This window comes from Macrotis lagotis, chromosome 3 (genome assembly GCF_037893015.1).
Source record: "Macrotis lagotis isolate mMagLag1 chromosome 3, bilby.v1.9.chrom.fasta, whole genome shotgun sequence".
NCBI lineage: Eukaryota > Metazoa > Chordata > Mammalia > Peramelemorphia > Peramelidae > Macrotis > Macrotis lagotis.
In genome coordinates this window covers 154798355-154822060 of record NC_133660.1, presented here as the reverse complement: position 1 = coordinate 154822060, position 23706 = coordinate 154798355, and the positions used below count along the sequence as shown (strand labels likewise).

The window sequence follows — 23706 nt, the reverse complement described above, 5'->3', positions numbered from 1 at the left end:
AATGTATCTGAAAATCCTGGTATTTTTTTTATTTTATTTAATTTGAGTTTTACAATTTCCCCCCAAACTTCCTTCCCTCCCCGCCCCCCCCCCGAAGGTAGTTTGTTAGTTTTCACAATGTTTTCCATGGTGTACATTGATCTATGTTGAATGTGATGAGAGAGAAATCATACCCTTAAGGAAGAAAAATAAAGTATAAGAGGTAGCACAATTACATAGTAAAATAACAGGTTTTTTTTCCCTCCTAAATTAAAGGTAATAGTTTTTGGTCTTTTTTTCAAACTCCATGATTCTTTTCTCTGGATACAGATGTTATTCTCCAACACAGATAACTCAAAATTGTCCCTGATTGTTGCACTGATGAAATGAGCAAGTCCATCAAGGTTGGTCATCACCCCCATGTTGGTGTTAAATCATGGTATTTCCACTATGCCCATTAACCATTTAGGTGGCAAATGGGGAGATGAAGCAAATCAAAGGGCATTATTATCATCTCACACCTAAAATAAGGTCAAAATGGGTACAGGATTTAGTCATAAAGAGCAATATCATAAATAAACTAATAGACCAAAAAATTATCTATTTGATTTATGGAAAGGGGATAAATTTATGACCAAACAAGAATTAGAGCACATTATGAATTGCAATGTCTTCCTTTATCTTTTCCTTTTTAGAGTTTACTATTTTTTCAATTATCAAGTATTTTTATTAATTTTTTCCTCCCACTGATCTGCCACACATGCATAATAAAAAACCTCTCTATTAAATAGCTGAAAAATCTGGGAAAACAAATTCCCACATTAACATGTATAAAATTGTTGTCACTTTCTGCATTTTAATTTGATCAACTCTCTCAGGAAGTGAATGAAATGTTTCATCTTGATTCTTTTAGAAATTCCTGTGGTTTATCATTGTACTGATGAGAGAGTTAAAGTCTAAGTAATATTTTTCTATAACGTTATCTTTGAAACTGTTATAGTTTTCATTTCTCTCTACATACTTAATTTAAGCTTTCTCAGTTTCTCTGGATTGTCCATTTCATCATTTCTTATCATTATTAACTTATGTTATTATAATGTTATTTAGAAATAGTCCAGTAAGAGAGCAATTTCCCTTCCAATTCTGGCTACCATGAAAATAGGTATGATAAATATTTTTGAACATTTCTTTTTTCTTTCTTTAGTTTCTTTTGGATATAAGCCTCAAAGTGTTATAGCTGGGTTGACATTTGGTAACTTTTGGATATAGTTCCAAAATGATTTCCAGAAAGCCTGGAACAATTCAATACCTACCAGCTGTGTACCTGTTTCCCCACAATCCCTCCACCAAATGACCTTTTCCTTTCATATCTGTTCCTGTCTGACAGTAATGAAGTAAAAGTCCAGAATTATTTCAATTTGAATTTCTCAAATAATTAATGATTTAAGCATTTTTATATGACTTTTGGATTCTTGGATTCTTATTTGAAAAGTGCCTATGTACTTTTATGAACTAGAAAAAATAGTAACAGAATTCATCTGGAGCAGGCAAAAGGGCAAAAAAGCAAAGGAACTGATGAAAAAAAATGTATAGGAAGGTGGCCTAGCTCTACCAGATCTAAAACTATACTACAAAGCAGCAGTCATAAAAACTGCCTGGTACTGGTTAAGCAATAGAGTAATGGATCAGTGGATTAGGATAGGTTTAAAAGAAACTACAATAAATGACTAGAGCAATCTACTATTTCACAAACACAAAGACATCAGCCTCTGGGATAAGAACTCACTAATTGACAAAAATTGTTGGGAAGCCTGGACAATTGTAGGGCAAAAACCGGGCACAGATCCACATCTCACACCCTATGCTAAAATAAGTTCAAAATGGGTATAGGATTTAGTCATAAAGAGCAATACCATAAATAAACTAATAAACCAAAAAATACTCTATTTGATCTATGGAAAGGGGATAAATTTATGACCAAACAAGAATTAGAACACATTATAAATTGCAAAATGAATTGTTTTGACTATATTAAATTAAAAAAGGTTTTGCACTAATAAAATTAATGCTGCCAAAATTAGAAGGAAAGCAGAAAGCTGGGAAACAATCTTCACAACCAGGAGTTCCGATAAAGGTCTCATTTCTAAAATATATAGATAATTGCATCAAATTTATAAGATCACAAGTCACTCCCCAGCTGATGAATGTTCAAAGGATATGAATAGACAGTTTTCAAATGAAGATTAAAGCTATACATATATATATATATATATATTCATATGAAATAAATATTCCAAGTCATTATTGATTAGAGAAATACAAATTAAAAAAAACAATGAGATATCATCTCACACCTATTAGATTAGCCGAGATGAGAAAAAGGGTAGATGGTCAATGTTGGAGAGGTTGTGGGAGGACTGGGACATGATGTATTGCTGATGGAATTGTGAGCAATCCAACCTTTCTGGAGAGCAATATGGAACTATACCCAAAGAACAATAAAAATGTTGATACCCTTTGACCTAGTAATTGCAATTCTGGGTCTATGTTCAGAAGAAATTATAAAAAATGAGAAAAGTCCTATAGGTTCCAAAATACTCATAGGAGCTCTTTTTGTTGTGGCAAAGAATTGGAAGTTGAGGGGATGCCCATCAATTGGGGAATGGCTAAACAAATTATGGTACATGAATACTATGAAAGACTATTGTTCTATAAGAAACCATAAATGATTGGACTCTAGAGAAGCATGGCATGACTTACAAGATCTAATGCTTAATGAAGGGAGTAGAACCAAGAGATCAAGGTACACATTAACAACAACATTTACGAGATGAACAACCTTGATGGAAGCAGCTCCTCTTGGCAGTCCAGAGAGCTAGGACAACAGTATTTGACTAGTTAAGGATATTTTATCCCCATCCAGTAGGAAAAAAACAAAACAAAACAAAATAAAGTATGTACAAAGAAAAAAAAACAACCTTTCTGAATCTGATCAACACTCTATAAAAATTATCTCATTTTTATCTCTTTCCCTTAATCCTAATTCCTCATGCCAAAAATTACTAATTTGAACCATATTTATCAAAATATGTATGTAAAATGCTAACCTGAGGGGAGCACCTTTCTTCTCTATCATTTATAAGATTGGGGACTACACTCTTTTAATCTATGCATGAGAAATTGGAATGGAAAACTTAAACAAGCTTTTGAGTTTATTGACAGAAGGGTTCATGATAAAACATGTGATAGAAAGATTCACACAAGATGGACAGTTTTGATTAAATAAAATGAAAAGATTTTGCAAAACAAATATAATAAAAATTAAAAGAGAAATGGAGTGAAATTTTTGTACCAATCTTCTGTGACAAAAATTTCATATCCAAGATTTATAAGGAATTGATTAAAATTTATGTCTGAGTCATTGTTGAGGGGAGGAGGGTGGAAAGGGAGGGTGGAGGGAAAATTTGTAACTTGGAAATATGCATGTGCATATGGGTGAATATAAATAATTTTTTTAAAAAGTGCCTTATGCATATTCTTTGACCACATGCTTTTGAGGAATGGCTCAGACATAAATTTAAGCAACACTGAAGGAACACTAAGAGAAAGGAGAACAACTTCTCTAAAACACCTACTATTTGCAAGAAGCAGTGCTAAATTATTATCAAATATCTCATTTGATCCTTATAATGACTCTGAAAGGTTACATTTGAGGCAAATAAGACAGAAAGAGGTTAATTAAATTGCCTCGGATGACATAGCTAGGAGGTATCTGAAGCCATATCTGAACTCAGGTATTTCTGACTCCAGGCCCAACAATTTCTCTGAGTTACTTTATAGTTGTAGAAAACCAACCAGAAGAAACAGGTTGGGTAGAAGAAAAAAATGGGAGATTAAAGACAAACTCTCTTCTAAACTTGACTTTGCTAGGTATTTCTTCACTTATATTGAAAATGGGTCTCTGACATTTTGCAGTTTTATCATCACAATACTTCCAAGCACATCAAGAAACCACATGATGGGGTGGATAGGTGGCTCAGTGGATAGAGACTGGTCCTGGAGTCAGGAGTACCTGAGTTCAAATCCGGCCTCAGACACTTAATAATTACCTAGCTATGTTGCCTTGGGCAAGCCACTTAACCCTATTTGCCTTGCAAAAAAACCCTAAAAAAATAAAGAAGTCACATGATTCAGCCAAGCTGGAAAAAATGTTCAGATTGCTCTCCATCTTGCACAATCACTACACTTCTCTACTGAAGTATTGAAATCATGCAATATCTTCTTTCTCAGACTAATGAAAAAAAATTCTAACAAACTTTCTCTTTTTAGTATCATACTATCTCTGTTTCAGGGGAGGCAATTAAGTGATCTAATTTCAAAAGAAAAATAATTTTCTTTAAAAAACTGCAAGTTTGGGGGCAACTAGATGGTGCAGTAGATAGAGCACCAACTTTGTCTGGCCTCAGACATGTAATAATTACCTAGCTGTGTTATCTTGGGCAAATCACTTAACCCCATTGCCGAGCAAAAAAGCAAACAAAAATCTAAAAAAAAAACAAAACTGTAGGAAGATTAAAATCAATGTAAACAGGAGGAAATGGACATTGCGTAATTTATTTAAAAAGGTATCAATATGAACTGGACAACACAATTTCAAAGGATAAGACTTTAAGACTATATCTAAAAACATATTCTCAGAAGGGACCATTGATTCAAACCCCATCCTTTCTGTAGTTAATGTTGACAATTACATACCCAAATGTCAAATTATTGTTCAGACAAAATGAAAAATGAACTAAACACAATAAAAAATATGTTTTATCTAGGGAATAATCTCTAGATTCATGAAGTAGATATATTTCTTCAAACTTCTCTGTAAAATGGATAATTTATATTTACTGATATCTATATTCTCTCTGACACAGAACTCTAAGATATGTTCTTATGCAAACAACCCAACCATCAATATATTGTTAAAAACATGAAAATGATTAAAATAACGGCCCATGTTAATATTTAATAGATTGGATAAGCTATTTCATACATGTTCATAAATTTCATAGAGGAATGAATCTCAAAGATCATCCTGACTAACCACCTCATTTTATAGCTTTAGAAACTGAAGAACAGAGACTTGCCCAAGGTCACAAAGGTCGAAGACCAGAAGTGGGATCTTATTTATAGCTTACAATATCCTAAAAATGATAGGGTAGTTATCATTATCCCAATTAAGCCAATTAGAAAACAGACACAGAGAAGTCATGTAAATTGTCCAAAAATAAAAAAAAGTTTGTAAAGAACATAGCAGAAACTAGAATGATATATTCTCTGACTTTAAATATATAACTTTTCCCCTGAAAACAAATATTGGGATGTATTAATGTGATATTACCACTTCGATGAGAGCTGAATTACTGAGGATTAAAACGTTCTGTTCATTTATCTGGTTGTCAAATATGTCTTTGGGTTCTGCTCTCTTTTCATCTGGCAAGAAGTTCTAAAACTCTGCAAAAAATGAACTAACAAATAAGATCAATATATCAATGCAAAACAAATAATCTAAAACAATAACTATAAAGGCTTCTTATTCACTGGATGTTCTTCCTATTTTATATATTTTATAACAACTTTCTGAATGATTTTTGTTACTCTGCAATATGCATATGCACAAAGGAAAACATATTTTATTTCTTGTTTTAATCAAGTTCATTGTTTCCAACTGGATAAACTTAAAGGATGAACATAACAAATATATGAAATAGCTAAAAATGCATGTGTAGACAAGTATTCCTCATAACAGCTACTGAACGTACCTCAACCTCAAGTTACAAAAGAATAAATGATATAAATTCCAAGCAGGATAACCAGTCTAAGCACATTCTACCTAAAGAAATCAAGGACAATAAAATATACGTAGACAATTAATTATACCTTTGTAACTGACATTTTGGGGGTTTTAATTTAAAAGTAATATTGTAAAGTGGTAAGGAGCCAGAGGTCTGCAGTGGAAATGAGTAAGGTTCCTATTCTGGAAAATTTTAAGACTCCATTTACTAATAATCTTCAAGAAAATGCATTGGTGGCTCTGAAATTCTTCCTCATTTTTATTCCATTTCAGTTAATGCATTATTCCAGAGGTTCATGGTACTAAACCAGACTATGCTTGGAAAGTTTTATAGCATCTAATTGCCTTTAGAAACCCTTAGGAATTCAGAACTTTTATCTGCCCCATAAAAATAATTTTCTACATTCTCCCTTCCCTTATAGGCTCACAGAGAAATCTATTTAGCATATGTCAAAATATTACTCCCTTTCCTTAATCAAAAATTTAAAGAGCACCTTTCTTCTCTCTCATTTATAAGATTGGGGACTACACTCTTTTGATCTAAGCACAAGAAATTGGAATGGAAAATTAAACAACCTTTTAAGTTTATTGACAGAAGGGTTCATGATAAAACATGTGATAGAAAGATTCACACAAGATGGACAATTTTGATTAAATAAAATGAAAAGATTTTGCAAAACAAATATAATAAAAATTAAAAGAGAAATGGAGGGAAATTTTTGTACCAATCTTCTGTGACAAAAATATTATATCCAAGATCTATAAGGAATTGATTAAAATTTATGTCTGAGTCATTCCTCAAAAGCAAGTGGTCAAAGAATATGCATAGGCATTTTTTTTTACTCTTTAAAAATATTATTTATTTTCACCCATATGAACACGCATATTTCCAAGTTACAAATTCTCCCTCCACCCTCCCTTTCCACCCCTGTCCCCTCAACAATGACTCAGACATACTGGATTCCTATTCTTTCTCTGGAATACAGAAATTTGAGAACCAGTTTAACTGGCACAATTCATTTAGGTTGGAAAAATCTGGGATTTAATGTCATTCTAGCTTGCTTAGATTTCCTTATTATGTGATTCTGGGGCACCATGAGTTTTGAGTCCAGTCACCCAGCCACTGGCCACTCCCTGTCTCACCCATCTTACTTTAGTGTCAACATAAGAAAAGTTAGCCTAGAACCAAATGTCACAACTCTTCCCAGATAATTCCCATTATCTGGTTCTTTTAAATAATGTGGCTGATGTACACTGGTCCAGTTAACTTTTTTCCCCTTTAACTATTCCTGGTCATTCCACAAGTGAGAAGATTGAAAGAGTCTCTTTAAATAAATGCCAATTCTCCTTTCTCTCCCAAAATCAATCTTGGCTTTGGAAGACCCTCCAAGACCCTCCACATAGGGGAACTAGTGTGGTGATATTTCTTTCATCTACCATTCTGGCAACTCCATCAAGAAGACAATGAAACTCTTAAGACTCTAAAAATACCTTTTTTGGATCTGACTATTAAATCCTTAATGCTGACATTCCCTATTGATAACAAAATAGGGAAAAGATCGATTTTTCTATCCCTCAAATTTTCCACTCCCTTGATCTTGAAGTTTTTCTTTATGTAATGCAGGAATAAACCCAATGTATTGTTTTTAAGGGGCATTTTCATTCCATTATTTCTAGAAATAAAGTGATAAAAACTCTGTACTTACTAGAGTCTTTGAGAATTTAGGCCAGATTTCCCAAGGAGTGATTTATATGGAGTATTAAAAGACACACTAGGGACAACTAACATAAATAAGATTTTTCTAGGGCTTAAACAAAGCAATATATGGAAGAAAAGATGGCTCTACCACCATTAATGAAAAGCAACAGAATGTTGTTTCCTTTTTCTGATCACAATTGGATCAAGGGACAGCACCTAAATTTAATTTGTTCTTTGCCTCATTACACACATATTAGAACTGCTGCTTGCAGATCTCCAGTGGCTACTTACCCATCCAAGAATTAAATTTAAAGCTTCTTAGATTATGAAAATAGTTAATAAAAACATTCTTCATTTAGCATGAATTCTGGCTAACTAGTTTAAGAGTTGACTATTTCCAGACCAAGATTTAGAGAAGTCCCAAAAATGTAGGAAGATTCTTTTTCTGACTGAAACATAAAACTTTGCTATGCACCAAAAGTTGGGAAGGGAGGATTCACCATATTTCTAAAGTATATTCTGGGATGGGGAATTAAAAATATCTTGATGTTTTGGAAAGAGTTCTGTGCCACTTATTATTCCTCACCTATACAAATTAACACTCCTTCATATACTTTTTAACCAACCTTCCTATCTTTTATTTTTCCTGCTATTACTAGTGGAAAAAACACAGAGATATCTATATAGATGATTATCTCACTGGCCCTCTGCAAACACTTACCACAAACAAACACAAATATAGATTGGAAAGGAGTGTGTGTGTGTGTGTGGGGGGGAATTGTGTATTCCATCTTTTTTGAACTGCTACTTAAATTTTACTACCTATTACCTTTGCTCTAAATATTTCGGTATAATCAGGTGAAATAAATATGTGTTCATCATCTGTTCTATACCACTAATTATTTTTTTTAGTTTTTTTTTTTTTTTGCAAGGCAAACGGGGTCAAGTGGCTTGCCCAAGGCCACACAGCTAGGTAATTATTAAGTGTCTGAGACCAGATTTGAACCCAGATACTCCTGACTCCAGGGCCGGTGCTTTATCCACTACGCCACCTAGCTTATTTTTAATATCCTTTTTTAGTACTAACTTAATCATCAACAATTATAACCATTTCAATAGGGAAAACATGAACTTCTGTTGTGTGTATTCTTAAAAAATTGGTTGAGTTTCTTGAGAACATAGGCTATTGGTTTTTTTAAACCTTTCTTTGTATCCTCCATGGCTAAACATAGTACCTAATGTATAGTGTGGGTGCTTAATGAATGCTTATTGACTTGACCTAATATAAAAATTTATATTAAATTTAGCTAAGAAGTAACAGTATTGACTGTGTGTGTGTGTGTGCGCGTGTGTGTGTATTCCCATTCTAAATGTCTGTTGTCCTTCAATTTTAATTTACAACTTTGACTGATGGATTCAAAAGATGTCCAAGACCTTCTTCACATCTAGTTTAAGTTTAGACTGATTGATTGATTAGGAAACTCAGATGTTCTCAACCTATCATAGTGTAAGATGAATAGGTACTATCAATATTAAAAGTTTCTGTGCTTTAAGAAGGAAAAATAAAGTTCCCTTATAACAAAGGAAAACCAACTGGCAATAATTTATGATCCTAACTTTTCTACTGGGAGGAGAAGTGTTATGTTTCACCATCTGTTCTCTAGAACCAAGATTGGTCATTGCAGTATATCAGAATTAGGCTACCTTTTCTGGTTCTTCTGAGTTTTCCTCAATTTACATGGCTTACCAATTTTTTTTTTCTTTGAATTCCTTATAGTTATCATTACTTATGGTGCAATAGTATTCTTCTAAATCTATATATCACAATTTTTTGGCCATTCCTCAATAGAGAGATGACTTAATTCATCAAGTCCTTATTCAGAGTCTACTATATATCAAACACTCTGTAAATTTTATTCTATCTGGGAATAGAATAACAAACTGACAAACAAACACAGAAAGTGAGAGAGATCTTAAGGAGTTTGTTACTGGAAAAAAAAGAAACTCATTTTTTTCAAGTTTTTTTTTTGTTTTTTTATTTTTAGGTTTTTTGCAGGGCAAATGGGGTTAAGTGGCTTGTCCAAGGCCACACAGCTAGCAAGTTTTTTTTTTTTCCAACTGCAAAAAGATGCTGTCTTTTTTGGAAGCTTTTTGTTTCACATTTCTTTAGGATGCATGCATATTAATGAGACCTTTGGATAAAATGATTATAAGAAATCAGGAATTTTTCTAGCCTAATTCTCAACTATTTTATAGAAATTATAACAATTTATAGCTCCACAACCTTATATTAGAATGCTTTAATTGCTACAGTCTACCAATATTGATTATTGTTATGATTTTTTTGTCACTGAAAAGTATTTGAGGTAAATTCTGAGTTGTTTAATTGTATTTCTTTTAGTAATAGAATTTGGAGCAATCTTTCAAATATATTTATTTATAACTTAGAATTATTTTTAATTTTTTTAAAAATAGTTCCTATCCTCTGGAAATTTCTCATTTAGGGAATGATTATTGGTCTTTTATATTCATATCAACTTCATAACTTGGATTATCAGAATTTTTTATTTTCCTCATATGATAGTTTTTTCTTTTATCCTACTGGTATCTATTTTCATTATTGTAAAGACTTTTTTTCCTTTTGTTCAAATGATCTATTATATTTTATGATCATTATAATTTCTTCTTTTGTTAAAGAATACCCTACCCACAGTTGTAAAAGTTACTTCTATTTTTTTTGTCCTCCCCTATTTAAAAAATGTCTTACAATATTTAGGTTATTTATATTTTTGCATTTTATCATGCTCTATATATTGGAATATTGTCAAGCTGCTTTTCACCTTACCAGGAATCCTTCCCTCAGAAGTTTATATTCTGGGGCTTATTGAATATTGTACTACAACATTCATTTAAAGCACTACTAATTTAAGGCAAGGACTGATTTTGCTCCTTCATTGTATCTGCAATGCTTATTACAGTGCCTGGTACTTAATGAAGCATATGATTGATCAACACTTGATTGACTGAGTCTGGGTATTGCTTATCAATAGCGTCCTACTGAACTTTATTTTATTTTCAACCACTGCCACCTAGTTTTGACAATTACTACCTGATAATATAGTTTGAAATCTAGTAATGTTTTTCATCCTTCACTCTAACTGTGTGATTGGTGTATTATTTCCCTTGAAATTTTAGATTTTTCTTCATTGAAATGATTCTTTTTATATTTTTACCCTTCAGCAGTTGGATTGGTGTAGCACTAAATCAGAAAATTTAGGGAGGAGCTAACTTTATTTTACTGCTTGCTTTAGACAAATCATGAATTTGAGTATTTTTCTAATTACTTAGGTTTCTCTTCTTTTTTTTTTTAGAGTACTTCATAGGGGCACCTAGGTGGTGCAGTGGATAGAGCACTGATCCTGGTACCAGGAGGACCTGTATTCAAATCCAACTTCAGATACTTAATAATTATCCAGCAGTGTGACTTTGGACAAGTTAAACCCAAAGATATAGAGACAGTGTATTTCATACTTATAATCCATACATTGCTTTGTTTATATATCTTTTCTTTTCATATTGTCTTTATTTAATATAGTCTTTCCTCCTCCCATATAAATGAACTGAGGCTCTGGGAGATCATATAATTTCTTATAAATACACATATGTATATATATATATACATATATGTATATGCACACATATACCATACTAAATATGAGTGAGATTTAAGCATAAGTCTCTCCTTTTCCCAAGTTCAGCATTCTTTTCTATCTGTAATGCTGTCTCTTTTTCTTGGTTCCAACATTTACTTATTCTTTACCGTGGAAAAGTCACTTAACCTTTCTTACTCTTAGTGTCTTCATTTGGACATTGCAAATCTTAAAATGCTATATAAAAGTATTATTTTTCCTATTGTTGTTTGTTCTATTGCAAATTTGAAGCATATCCTTCAGTATAAAAAGACAAACATCCTACTTCTTACTGATAATATATTTATGGTGAAGAATTCTGAGTTCTTTTTAGATATCTTTAAGTGATTTTATGCTTGCCCCAGTCTTCTTAGAACACTCAAATGAAATAAAGTGTGTCAAGAAAGCAATGCAGAAATTAAAATACCATCTAAATAAATGCAGGTCCTTTGAAGTATCACAATGAAAGAAAGGCATGTGGGCTACAATGAAAATTTTAGACTAAATAATCTTATCTCAAAGGTGTTTGCTAACTGTGATTATATGAAACAGTCTTATTTTATACTTTCTAGAACTGGAATTCTAAACACCAAAATGGTCTTTTTTTTTTTTTTTGCAAGGCAGTGGGGTTAAGTGGCTTGCCCAAGGCCACACAGCTAGGTAATTATTAAGTGTCTGAGGCCGGATTTGAACTCAGGTACTCCTGACTCCAGGGCCGGTGCTCTGTCCACTACATCACCTAGCCAATCCTAAAATGATCTTCTTGTATAATAAATTTCATTAGGTTTCCTAGTATAAGAACCTATGAGGCAATGACTAAGTTTATGGTTAGTTAAAGTTAGCATTTCTAATCCAGGTGAGAATTTTTTTCTGTTTTATATGTAATAATTTTCTTTCCTAACCATAATATTTATCCTTTAGTACTTTAAAAAGAGATAAATTATTCGGTGTGGCCATGGCTGCCACTGTTATATTACTTTTATTTCTAACCTTCCATCTATTATATTCCATCCATGCAATAGCAGATGATTTTTTGAAAGGAAAAAAATCAGTTTAACTATTCTACAAAGCAGAAGAGTTTGCAAATAGGTATAATATAAAATACTTGAGTTATTTTGCATCTTTGCAAAAGGAGTAGGAGGGGTAATGTCTTCTCATTTCTTTCTAGCCATTTTTAGTTCTTATAATTTTTGCAACATTCATTTTTTATTGTGGTGTGTGTGTGTGTGTGTGTGTGTGTGTGTGTGTGTGTGTGTGTTTCTTTCCTTTTACACTATTGTTGTCACTGTGTAGAAGTAGTTTGAAGGCTCAGTGAATAGAGAGCTAGACCTGGAATCAGTAAGACTTTAATTCAAATCTGCTCTCAGACTCTTACTAGCAGTGTGACTTGGACAAGTCAATTAACCTTTATTTGCCTTAAACCATTGGAGAAGGAAATGACATACCAATTCCAATATCTCTGCCAAGAGAACCCAATGGACAGAACTGGCATGCTATGGTCCTTGGTGTCATGAAGAGTCAGATATAACTGAATAAATGAATGTCATTGCAGACATGATTTTTTTTACTTTTCTCATTTCATTTTGCATTACTTTGTGTAGTTTATGTATCCATGCCTTTCTTCTTTCATCGGATTTATCATTTCTTATATCACCATTATAATTTACAATAATCATGTAACACAATTTATTTAGCTTTTCCCAATCAATGGGCATCTGATTTGTTTCTAAATTTATGCTAGCCAAAAATAATGGTATAAAAATTTGGGGAATATATATATATATATATATATATATATATATATATATATATATATATATGGGGAGTTTTTCTTTTTATCTAAGACCATTTTTGAAATATAATCCTAATGGAAATTTTAGTTACATTATTTTAATAATTCCTAATCAAATTAAATTCACATTTTTTTAAATTCATTTGATAACAGAATTTAAGTGTAATTGATTTTCTTTTTAATCCTATGTGCATGAATTTTTATAATTCTCAACTTTGTTCTGAAAATGGATTCATTGACTTCAGATTCCTAAGAAGGCCCTCAATACAAAAGAAGTTAGGAATCTTTTTTTATGGGGAGAACAGCAATGTAATCTTTTAAAGATCTTGATGATTTCCTGGACTATTCCTTCCAGAACCAGAAGGGAGTTCCTGAATAGCACAAGACTCTGAGAAAGGTGGACTTAATTTGCAACTCTACATATAATTAGAGGACTACAAGGGAAGGAGCACTCTCTACAGAGGAGTAAAAATATCAATTTTTCCATCTTTCCCTCTCTTAGAATCCTGGATCTTCTTCAAAGCTCAGGTCATATTACATTACTTCCAAGAACTTTTCCATGTTTCTTATGCTCTCTTCCACTTTAAATTCCTTGGTATTGTACATACTGGAGTACATACTGCATATCCCCTTGCCCCTTGCAACACCTCTAACCATATAAACTCTGTTGAGGGTAAGGGCTGGTCTTTTTCTTGATATCCCCAGCACCTAGCCAAGTGTTCTGCAGACACTCTAAATCATTTTCATTAATGTTTGTTATTTGTTGAATTGAATCTGGACTTCTTGTATTTCTTTTCTTTCGCCCCCCAAAGTATACTCCTTTTCAAAGAACCAAACTGGTTTGATCTCTCAGAAGAAGCCTCCAATTTAGTTGTACCTTTGGTGAATTTTTCTCGATGTTTACTTTATAACCTTTGTTATAACTGAAAAGTATATCATTTTGATGATTGTGTTTGAAGAATCTATGCTGAGAAATTTGTCATTTCTTTAGATCCTTTTAGTTTTGTATCTTAGTTTATAAGAAGTACCAGGACTCGTTTTTGTTTTTTTCCCCATTCTTAGCCCAAGACCTCTAAGAGCTACAATCTAACCATCTTTGCTTCATTACATATCACAATACTAGAGTATAATAAAGGGCAGTTTGACTTATGAGGTACTGGATTCTATTATTATTAGTACTACTATTGTTATCTATTTGTTTTTCACATTTTCTTTTATTCAGTGAGTAGGGGAACTTTGGGAAAAAAATAAGAAAAGAGGAAAAATATAATTTGTTTTCTCACTCATAACTTGCCCTCTAGTTGCTGCAAAACGTCTTTTTTCTTCTCTGTTTTATGCTATTCCCCTCTAAAAAATTCTGTTTCAGCCAATGATCTGTTGATTTACAGACAGTTGATTGTAGCTTTCTTTTTCAAATGTCAGGTTTCCACTCATAGGATCATTTGTATCAAATCCAACATCGATTTACTCACTTCTATTTCCCCCTGTCTAGTCCTTTTACGCCAACCTTTTCCCAGACTCCTTTTGGTTTGTCCTTTTTGCATTTTTCCTAAAACATTTTTGCTGTACCTCCATTGATATTTTCTCAAAACCACATATGAAATTTTAAATGCACCATGATCAAATTTTTAGTATATTTGTGTTAATAAATGCAAAATTAAAAGGAAGTGTTATGGGATTCCATCATTACAGTGAGGGGCATATAGTTGATAGACACTAAATGAATCAGCCACTAGTGAGGAGGTCCTCTAGAAAGAAACAGCCTTTTTTGGTGAGAAGAATGTTAATAAAGGGGACAGAGTACAGACCATTGACAACCATTTCAAGTGTCTCAGATTAGTTTAGTGAGCTAAGAACCCTATGCTTAAATTTTGGACCCAGGTATTTGCCTAAAATAATGTGAATTGTTACTCTGAGATTAAATTCTAATATTTCCTAAGTGGATGCTGTTATTATTTTCATTTCCAACTGAAGAGGTTTTTGCTATTGTTCTGTACCCAAGGAATAGTTTGATACCATGTATTAGTTGTTTTTCCTTTCTGTATGATAATCAGAGTTCAGTTGCTTCTGTCCCTTCCACACTCAAGAGTTGCTTAAAAATGTAGCATATCCTCAAAGCTGCTTCTTCAACTCCAAATTAGCACTGGGAGGCTGGGTTCTCTTAAAGGCAATTGACTAATTCTCCCTTAAACATTCGAATAACCCTGAAGGGATCAAGTTTTTCTATTTCTGACACAGAAGAGCTCATCTATTGTGTATGCCATTCATTATAAATTAATAATCAAAGTTATTACATAATTATAAAATTATCTTTCTTAAATTAGTATTTGCTAAAGTTGTATAGAAAGATTAGTTAATACAAAAATTACTCCTGGGGTGGCTAGGTGGTGCAGTGGAGTCAGGAGTACCTGAGTTTAAATCCAACCTCAGACACTTAATAATTACCTAGCTGTGTGGCCTTGGGCAAGCCACTTAACCCCATTGCCTTGCAAAAAAAATCTAAAAAAAAATTACTCCTGAATCAAGGACAAACATAAAATGTTTGTGGAGAAAGGTAACTTGTGAAAAAGCACAGGTACACCCTGTTTCTTTAAGCATTAAATATCATTTTCTTCCGATAAATCCTCATGAATTTTTCCTAATGTGTAACTCTCTGCTGAACTATAAAGTTTAACACATTTGTAGTCTTGAGGCTGCTTGTTTTTGGTAGGTCTAGTTTGTTCTCAATGAGTCTCTCACCTCCCAATCCAGGCACTACTTTATTTTTTTTTAATTTTAATTTTATTTTTCCAATTACATGTAAAGATAATTTTCAACATTCATTTCTTGTAAGATTTTTGAGTTCCACATTTTTTATCTCTCTCCCCTTTCCATGATACTGAATAATCTTCTATGGCTATATGTATACAATCATGTTAAATATATTTTCATATATCATCAGGTACTATTGTTAGCCAATGCTATGAACACTGCTAAGTGACTCAGTTGGAGACTCCAGATACTTCAGGAAAAGAGGGAAAGTACTCTTTACATACATACACACACATACACACACACACACACACACGCAAAGTTCTGGGAATAATTAAAGAAAAGAAAATGCTGATCTTGCTATCACATGTTTTGCCTCAATTATTTCTCAGCTATGACTCTCTTTAGAATTAAGATTATATTTATTTTTGTACCCCATTCAGACCTATATGACCCCGAAATATAGCAACATGAAAAGTTGTTTCTTTTGTGACTGGATTATGTGATCAGTTTGATGCTGATCAATGTGACTAACTTATTTATGTAGTCACACAGAGCTCATCATATAATGCTAATCTGTTGACAAAAAGCCATATTCCAAACAGTGACTTACAACTGATTGCCAAAATTCAATTTGGGTTGTTCATTCAACTGCTAAGTGAAGCTCTTTTCAACTATATCAGAAATATTCCTGATCACAGAAAGTTTAAGAGGTAATTTAAAAATCATATTATGCTGCTTTAATAAGTCAGATGGAACATTATGTAACATTATTTTGAGGACTCTGAAACTGGTTTTTGATAATTGATTCATGAACACCTGATAAAGATCATGAAAGGAAATTTTCAAACAGCATCAAAAATTGTTGATCTCTCCCCATTACAAATGTGAGGAAAATCAAAAGTACATAGGAAAACATAAAATGCTTTAATTAAATCCTGTTACTTATGCCTTACTCATTTTAGAATTAAAATGAAAATAGATACTAACATTTATTTATCTATTTTGCTTAGTGTTTTTGCTTTTTTCTCACTGTCTTAAGCAATGAAGTTAGCTGTTTTTTTGAAGCACTTCATGATCAGATTTAGGTATAATAGAATATTACTATTATTGTTTTGAAAATAGCAAGAGTTGGGAAAAATTGTAAAATTCAAAACATTACAAAAATGCTAGGTAGAAAATAACAAGAGTCACATATTTGAGCTTATTTTCTCTTAACCTATGTTTGAGGTTTTATGGTGGTGAAAAAGTAATTTTGGTAGGAAATTATTGCTTAATATTGGTTGCTTTTGAATATGTCCCTCAGTTTTTTAAGCATATACTATGTCACTATTTTGTGATTAGGATCTTCAAAATTCCGGAAAGGTAGGTTGAAATTCAGTTTAATTTAACAAACATTTATTAAGTGCCTCCAAAACTACCAAGTCTACAAAAGCAACTGAAGCAGTCCTTGGCTTAAAAGAGGCTGTCATGAGATGCTAACATCAGAAAAAAAAATTCCAAATTTTGAAAAAAGAAAGGAATTTTAAAACAAGGAGAATTTTGCAGAGATAAATAAAAACCTTTCTGCCTTTTATTCATTGTTTTCAGGAATGTTCTTCTGAAAAGGATGAACCATATGAAATATCTCAAGTGATTTTCTAGTTGATTTCCTTATGAAAGGTTTTTATTTGTTTGTTCTAAGAATTTCAAGTAATAAGTTGTGATTGTGACCAGGATGCTGTGTAATTGAAAGATGAGCTGTTTCCTTCCATTCTAATTGTAATTCTTTGGCAGCATGCATTTCTACTTTGAATAACAGAAGTTGAGAGCCAAAAGCTCCCCAGCATTCCCATAGATTAATAATTCAAAGCGCTGCAGCAACAATAGCCATCTTTATGCAGTACTTTTATATTCATAACATTATCTTATATTTGCATGACACTTTATTTGTGGGTTTTTAAACTCGAACTTAATCTGGTTTTATGTCTAATGTGACTAGTTTCCTAACTCTGAAATGAAGGATGTTAAAAATAACAAAGTCACTTCTTGGGGAAACAAAATTGTATAATTATATTAATTTTCTAGAAAATCAGTGGAAGTCTTTGGCAAAAGAAAAAATATTATTCAAAGTTGTTATTATTTCTATTTTTATCAAATTGGATATTTTTAAAAATCTTCTTTTGTAGTTTATGCATATAAGCTTATAAAATGAAACTTCATTTTAAAAGCAAAGAAAATTCTCCCAGTATTTCGCAGATATGAACTGTTTTTTGTCTTTCCATAATAAATTTGCATTATTAATTTATAAGCAACTATTTAAAGGTCAAATTTCTCATGTCTATATAATCCTATTCCCAATTTTTTGTTTATTTTCTTTTTTTTTTTAAATCTTACTTGGGGAAGTATTCTAAGAACTATGAAACGACAAGAATGATAAAACTAGTAACAACCACATTGCATCATATTAAGTGGTTGGGGCATTTGGACAGGAAGTGTGTTTTAAAGATGCCAAAGACATGTGAAACACTAAATAATGATAGAAGAAATTGATATGCTCAGTCAAAAATTTTGTAAAACAGAGAATGAGTGAAACATTAAATAGTCATTCTAGATGAATCTTTATATAAGTAACTAGGATTTCAGGTTTGTTGTTTTTTTTTTATTATATCATTGCATCAACAAACCAAGAATGTCTTGAAAGTAAATTTAGAAGTATATTTACTTAGAATTATTTAAGTAGTCAATGTATTGACTACTTTCAAAGTAGTCAAAGTGAAGAAATTCTGTTCAAAGTGAAGAAATTCTAATAACTTCATAGTGGGTGATGCTATTATTTTCATTTCAAACAGAAGAAATTTTCTTCATTAGTTATTGTGCATCCATTCTGAATATATACCATAGACTATTCTCTGGGTTACAGCAGAATATTCAAAACTATGAAAATCAGCATCTTTCATTGATAAAGCAAAATGAGACCAATAAATTTTATTTGATGAACTTAGGAGAGGTTGTGTATAGTCTCACATTAGAGACACTTGATACTGATGAGTCTTTATCATGGTCAGACAAGGCAAACTCCAAATATAAACCAAACCTTAAGTTTCCTTCTACTGTTCCTTCTACTGTCAGCAATCAGTTATTTTCTCTTTCTACTGACTTTTTAAAAATTAGTAGTCATTTGTTTGTATCTCTGCATGATATTTCACAAAAATATAGGAAGTCAATGAACAAAGTAAATACTTTTATAAACAAAGGAATGGAGATGTAAAGCTTTTATTCTTTTTTTTCCCCACTAGCTCTCTAGACCACATTTTCATAAGCATTGTACATGGCCCTTTTCCCATTATGGAAAACTGCTGTGTTGAATTTTAGTACTTCAGTTTCTATCACAGCATCTGTCCTTTGAGTTGAAGGTATGAGCAAATAGCTCTGTTCGGTGGACCAGCTGAGATTATGTAGCAGGTTGAGCCCTAACCAGACTCCAGATACTCAAATCATAAGAGTTTAAGCTTTCAATAACCCTTTATTTTCTTTGTGACCCCTGAAGAATAAAGCAGTACAGATGCACTTAAATTCCCATGAGATTTGACTTCATAATTTAAATTCCTCATGAGAAGTAAATGTAGGCATAGGCAGAGGAAATTTCAGAAGTTGACAGAACTCCAAAGGTGCTCTTTGTGCAAGAGTGGATGGGTATTTGTATCTGAGTGATCCAGGCTAGTGGGGTTCAGGTCACAGTATAAGGGACTCAGTTAATAGAGAATATTCAGTCATCTTTAAGAAATAGGCTCAATGGAGCAGCTAGGTGGTGCAGTGGATAGAGCTCTGCCCTTGGAGTCAGGAGGACCTGAGTTCAAATCCAAACTCAGACACTTAATTACCTAGCTATGTGACCTTGGGCAAGTCACTGAACCCCATTTCCTTAAATAAATAATTTTTTTTAAAAAAAGAAATAGGCTAAACCCTAAAGGTGATTTTTTAAAATGTTTTAGAATTTAAATAAAAATTTTAAAAAAACTTAGCTACTCTATAAATTTCTATAGGGAAGTAGGAGTCACCATCTTCCTAATCATTCTCCTTACCTACAATCTCCAGGCCTTCCTCATTTTCTCAGTCTCACTCAGGTCATACCCACTCTGTTGTCACATTTTTTTTACTTTTCCAGCATCTTTTCTTTATTCCCAGCACATCTAAAATTGAATTTATTATGCTTCTTGTCAAATCCTTCACTATGCTGAACTTGGTTATTACACGTGTCCTTGCAATAATTCAGGTTCACAAACTTGGTTTCATTCTTGACTTGTTGGATCCTCTCATCGTCCATAGCAATCTGTTGTCAAGGCCTGCCTGTGTTACCTTTGTAACATATCACACATATACCCTCTTCTTCTGACAAAATTGCCACCATCTGATGTAGGTCCTCATCACTTCTTGTATGGAAATTATTGCAATAACTTATTGACTGTCTCCCTACCAGAGACCTTTCTTCACTGCAGCTCATTGTCTACTCAGTTGTCAAATTGGTCTCCCAAACCATAGGTGTCACAGCCCTACTCAATAAAATCCAGCAACTCCCAGTCACCTTGACAAATCAAATATAAAATCCTCTGTTTGGCATTCAAAAAACTTTATAAATTTCCCCCTTCTACTTTCCAATGTTCTTACACCTTAAACCCTTCCTCCCACTCCCACCCCCACCCCCCACAAACTCTGTGATCCATTGACATTGATCTTTTTGCTCCTCCTCAAACAAGATACTCTACCCCATCCCACTCCCTGAGTACAAACATTTTCACTGACTCTCCTCCATGCCTAGAATGTCCCAAGTTTCCTTCAAGTCCAAATTAAAACCTTGTAGTCTATTGGAAGACTTTCCTAATTCTTAGTTATCATTCTTTCCTTTATTTTCAATTTATTCTGAACAGCATGTTTATACATTATTATTATTTTTTTTGCATATGCTGCCTACCCTATCAGACTCTGAGCTCCTTGAAAGCAAGGTCTTTTTGAAAAAGGTTAAAATGTTAACTTTACAAGTCTATACCTCAAGGTTTTTAATGGAATGAACTTCTCTATATGCCACTAGTATAGTTAGCAAAGAAAACTCATGAGCTCTTCATCTGCATTAAAAGAATCTTCATTGTCTAGGATGTTTTAGAAAGAAGATTTATAATTGGAAGAGTGTCTGGAGGAAAGTGGTCAAGATACAGAAAGACCTCAAGATCAGATTATGTGAGAACTAGTTGAAGGATTTGGGAGTATTTAACCTGGACAATAGGAAACTATAAGTATGATATGTTTTCAAGTATTTGAAAGAATTGTTATTTCAAAGAAGTCAAAAAGGATTGTTTTATTTGAACTCCAGAGGCAGACCTAGAACAATGGGTAAAAGTTTCAACAAGGAAAATTTAAGGGAAATCTTTCTAAGAATTGAAGCAGTCCAAGTGTAGGATTAGAGTACCAAAAGATTTCTTCCATCTCTTAGATTTTGTCATTGTGATTCTGAATTGACATGAAATTTCCTAATTGGCTCCATAAAAAATGAAAGGCCCTCCATATATATATATATATATATATATATATATATATATATATATATATATATAAATTCTGTGAATAGGAAACTCAGAAAATAGAGATTTTCTTATTTTGGGTGTATTGTAGGAAATTTAATTAATGAATGCAATAAAATTGAACTGTACCTAGTATCCTGTGCTGTATAGGTAAAAAAATGTTCAACCAGTGACTGACTGACTTTTTTCTCCATTATGTTTTCAGCATAGTGATGCAGTCCACGACCTACTTCTTGATGTGATTACATGGGTTGGAATTCTCCTGTCCCTTGTTTGCCTCCTGATCTGCATCTTCACCTTCTGCTTTTTCCGTGGCCTTCAGAGTGACCGTAATACCATCCATAAAAATCTCTGCATCAGCCTCTTTGTAGCTGAGCTGCTCTTTTTGATTGGCATCAATCGAACTGATCAACCAGTAAGACACTTGGAATAGCATTACTGGATATACCTGCTTTCTGCCCTTTTGCTTCCTGGGATTGTGTGTTCTTGAACTTTAATTGAATCACCTCAGTTCCATTTACTTTAGTTGACTAAGAAAACAGCAACAACAGGCACTAGAGTTCTCAGGAAAACTCAAGAAATAGAGAATACAAAAGAAGGGCAATAGATTCTGAGTATTTTTATCCAATCATCTGATTCTCTTAGACTTTTATTGAAATTTTAGTTTTCAGTACATGCTTGTTCTCATACATACAAGAGTTTCTAAAAGGGATGTAGAAGGGGGAAGGGTTTTAAAAACATGTAAGATTTAGGAGTCTTAAAAATAATGGATTAACGTAATGCTGTTCTCCAATATATATGTATATATGTATGGAATATTTTACAGTAAAATAGAGTTGTATTCATGGCTGTGATTACACATTCATGATTAATGATAGGAATACATATAATTATAGTCATTATACTTTTAATCGACTATCCCATATAAATGAGGCAGCTTTCCCCAGGAAAAAGTATTCATATGAATAAGCAATCAAAATAAGTTTGCTTTTAAAAGTTCTGAAATGAAATTCTCTTCCTCCTGATCCCTACAACAAAGAGCATTCTGCTTTTGATCACAAAAATTGATAGTTGAGATTTTAAGTATAAAAAGCAAGCAATGGAAAATTGTGTTCTTTCTTCTAGAACTCATTATTGGACTCTTATTAACGTGTGTTTAAAATGCTGTATGATTTCCTTTGAATTTCATATTTGCTGAGCTTAAACATAGTAACCCAATATGGCAAAGCCCATCTTCACCTGAATATTGATAAATGGCTGATTGTTGAAAAATCGCTATCAATGAAATTGAGCATCATGAAAAATTGGGGAGATATGATTAGGTCTGGCCAGAGATAGAGTTTGCCTTTGTTTTCACCTGATTTTTCTATTCTGACTCTTGCTAAATATATTCTATATTACCTTTATTATAAATGTATTCTATATTACCTTCAAGCTCTGGAATTTTTTTTTCTTTCTCTGCGAGTTTCCTTTAGCATTTCCTTGCTTAGTCCCTCTTTTCCCCTTAGGATATCAATGTAGGAGAGGGAACTGAAGAAGAAATTCATGCTAATGTGATAATGACTTTTAATAAAATGTACTATGCCTTTTAGGTAAAGTATTTGCATTTTAGTAGATAAGCTTGGATTAGTACTAAGCTTAATAATATCATGAAAATCAATGGTAAAAGAGCCTTAGGGGCTTTTTATGTTCACAAGTAGACATAACTGCTTTTATAAACATAATCCCAGTAACCCCTGGAAGACTGTAGGACTATATATTATCCATTTTAATCCCCTGCCCCTGTCTTTTCATAACCTGAGTAAATCACCTACTATTACAGCTTGTTAGAATTATCAAACTGTGACAAATAGTATCCTAAAGTATTGTCATGATCTATTAAAATTCACCCCCCCCCCCCCAAGGAGAATGAATACGAATGCCACAGCTGCACTCATTTTACCTATACCTGAGGTTCCTAATACCAGGTTAGACCTTGTCTGGGAAAACTGGTAGAGGATGATTTTGCTAGGATTAGTTCTAAGACTTCTCCCCTGAAGAAGCATCTTTATATAACATTCTGAGGTTTGCAAATTACTTTACAAACTTACAAATTTTATCTGCTTTTATTCTCAAACAACCCTGACAGGTAGGTGCTAAGATTATCCCCATTTTTAAGATACTGAGGAGGAGATAAAAGTAATTTGCCAAGTCATACTGCTAAAAAAGTATCAGAGGTTGGATTTCAATGCCTCCTAAAACTCCCACCCTGGAAACTTTATTTTCATTGCTGACCCATATCGATTTCCATGCTGACAGCCTACAATATACTTACTGGTCACTAGCTAAATTCATTTCTTATTTGAAATAGGTTTTTTTTGGTTTGTTTGCTTTTTTACTTCTTGTTCTAACTGCTC

The 23706-nt window shown here is 32.7% G+C and overlaps 1 protein-coding gene across 7 annotated transcripts in view; it reads left to right on the top strand.

Annotated features, from left to right (window-relative positions):
* Window positions 1-23706, top strand: part of ADGRL3 (adhesion G protein-coupled receptor L3) — a 966635-nt gene that overhangs the window by 837461 nt on the left and 105468 nt on the right. For all 7 annotated transcript variants that reach the window (XM_074229354.1, XM_074229353.1, XM_074229350.1 and 4 more), the window contains one exon: window positions 21516-21725. In XM_074229354.1, the coding sequence (XP_074085455.1) occupies window positions 21516-21725 (210 nt within the window). The remainder of the gene's footprint in view (window positions 1-21515; window positions 21726-23706) is intronic.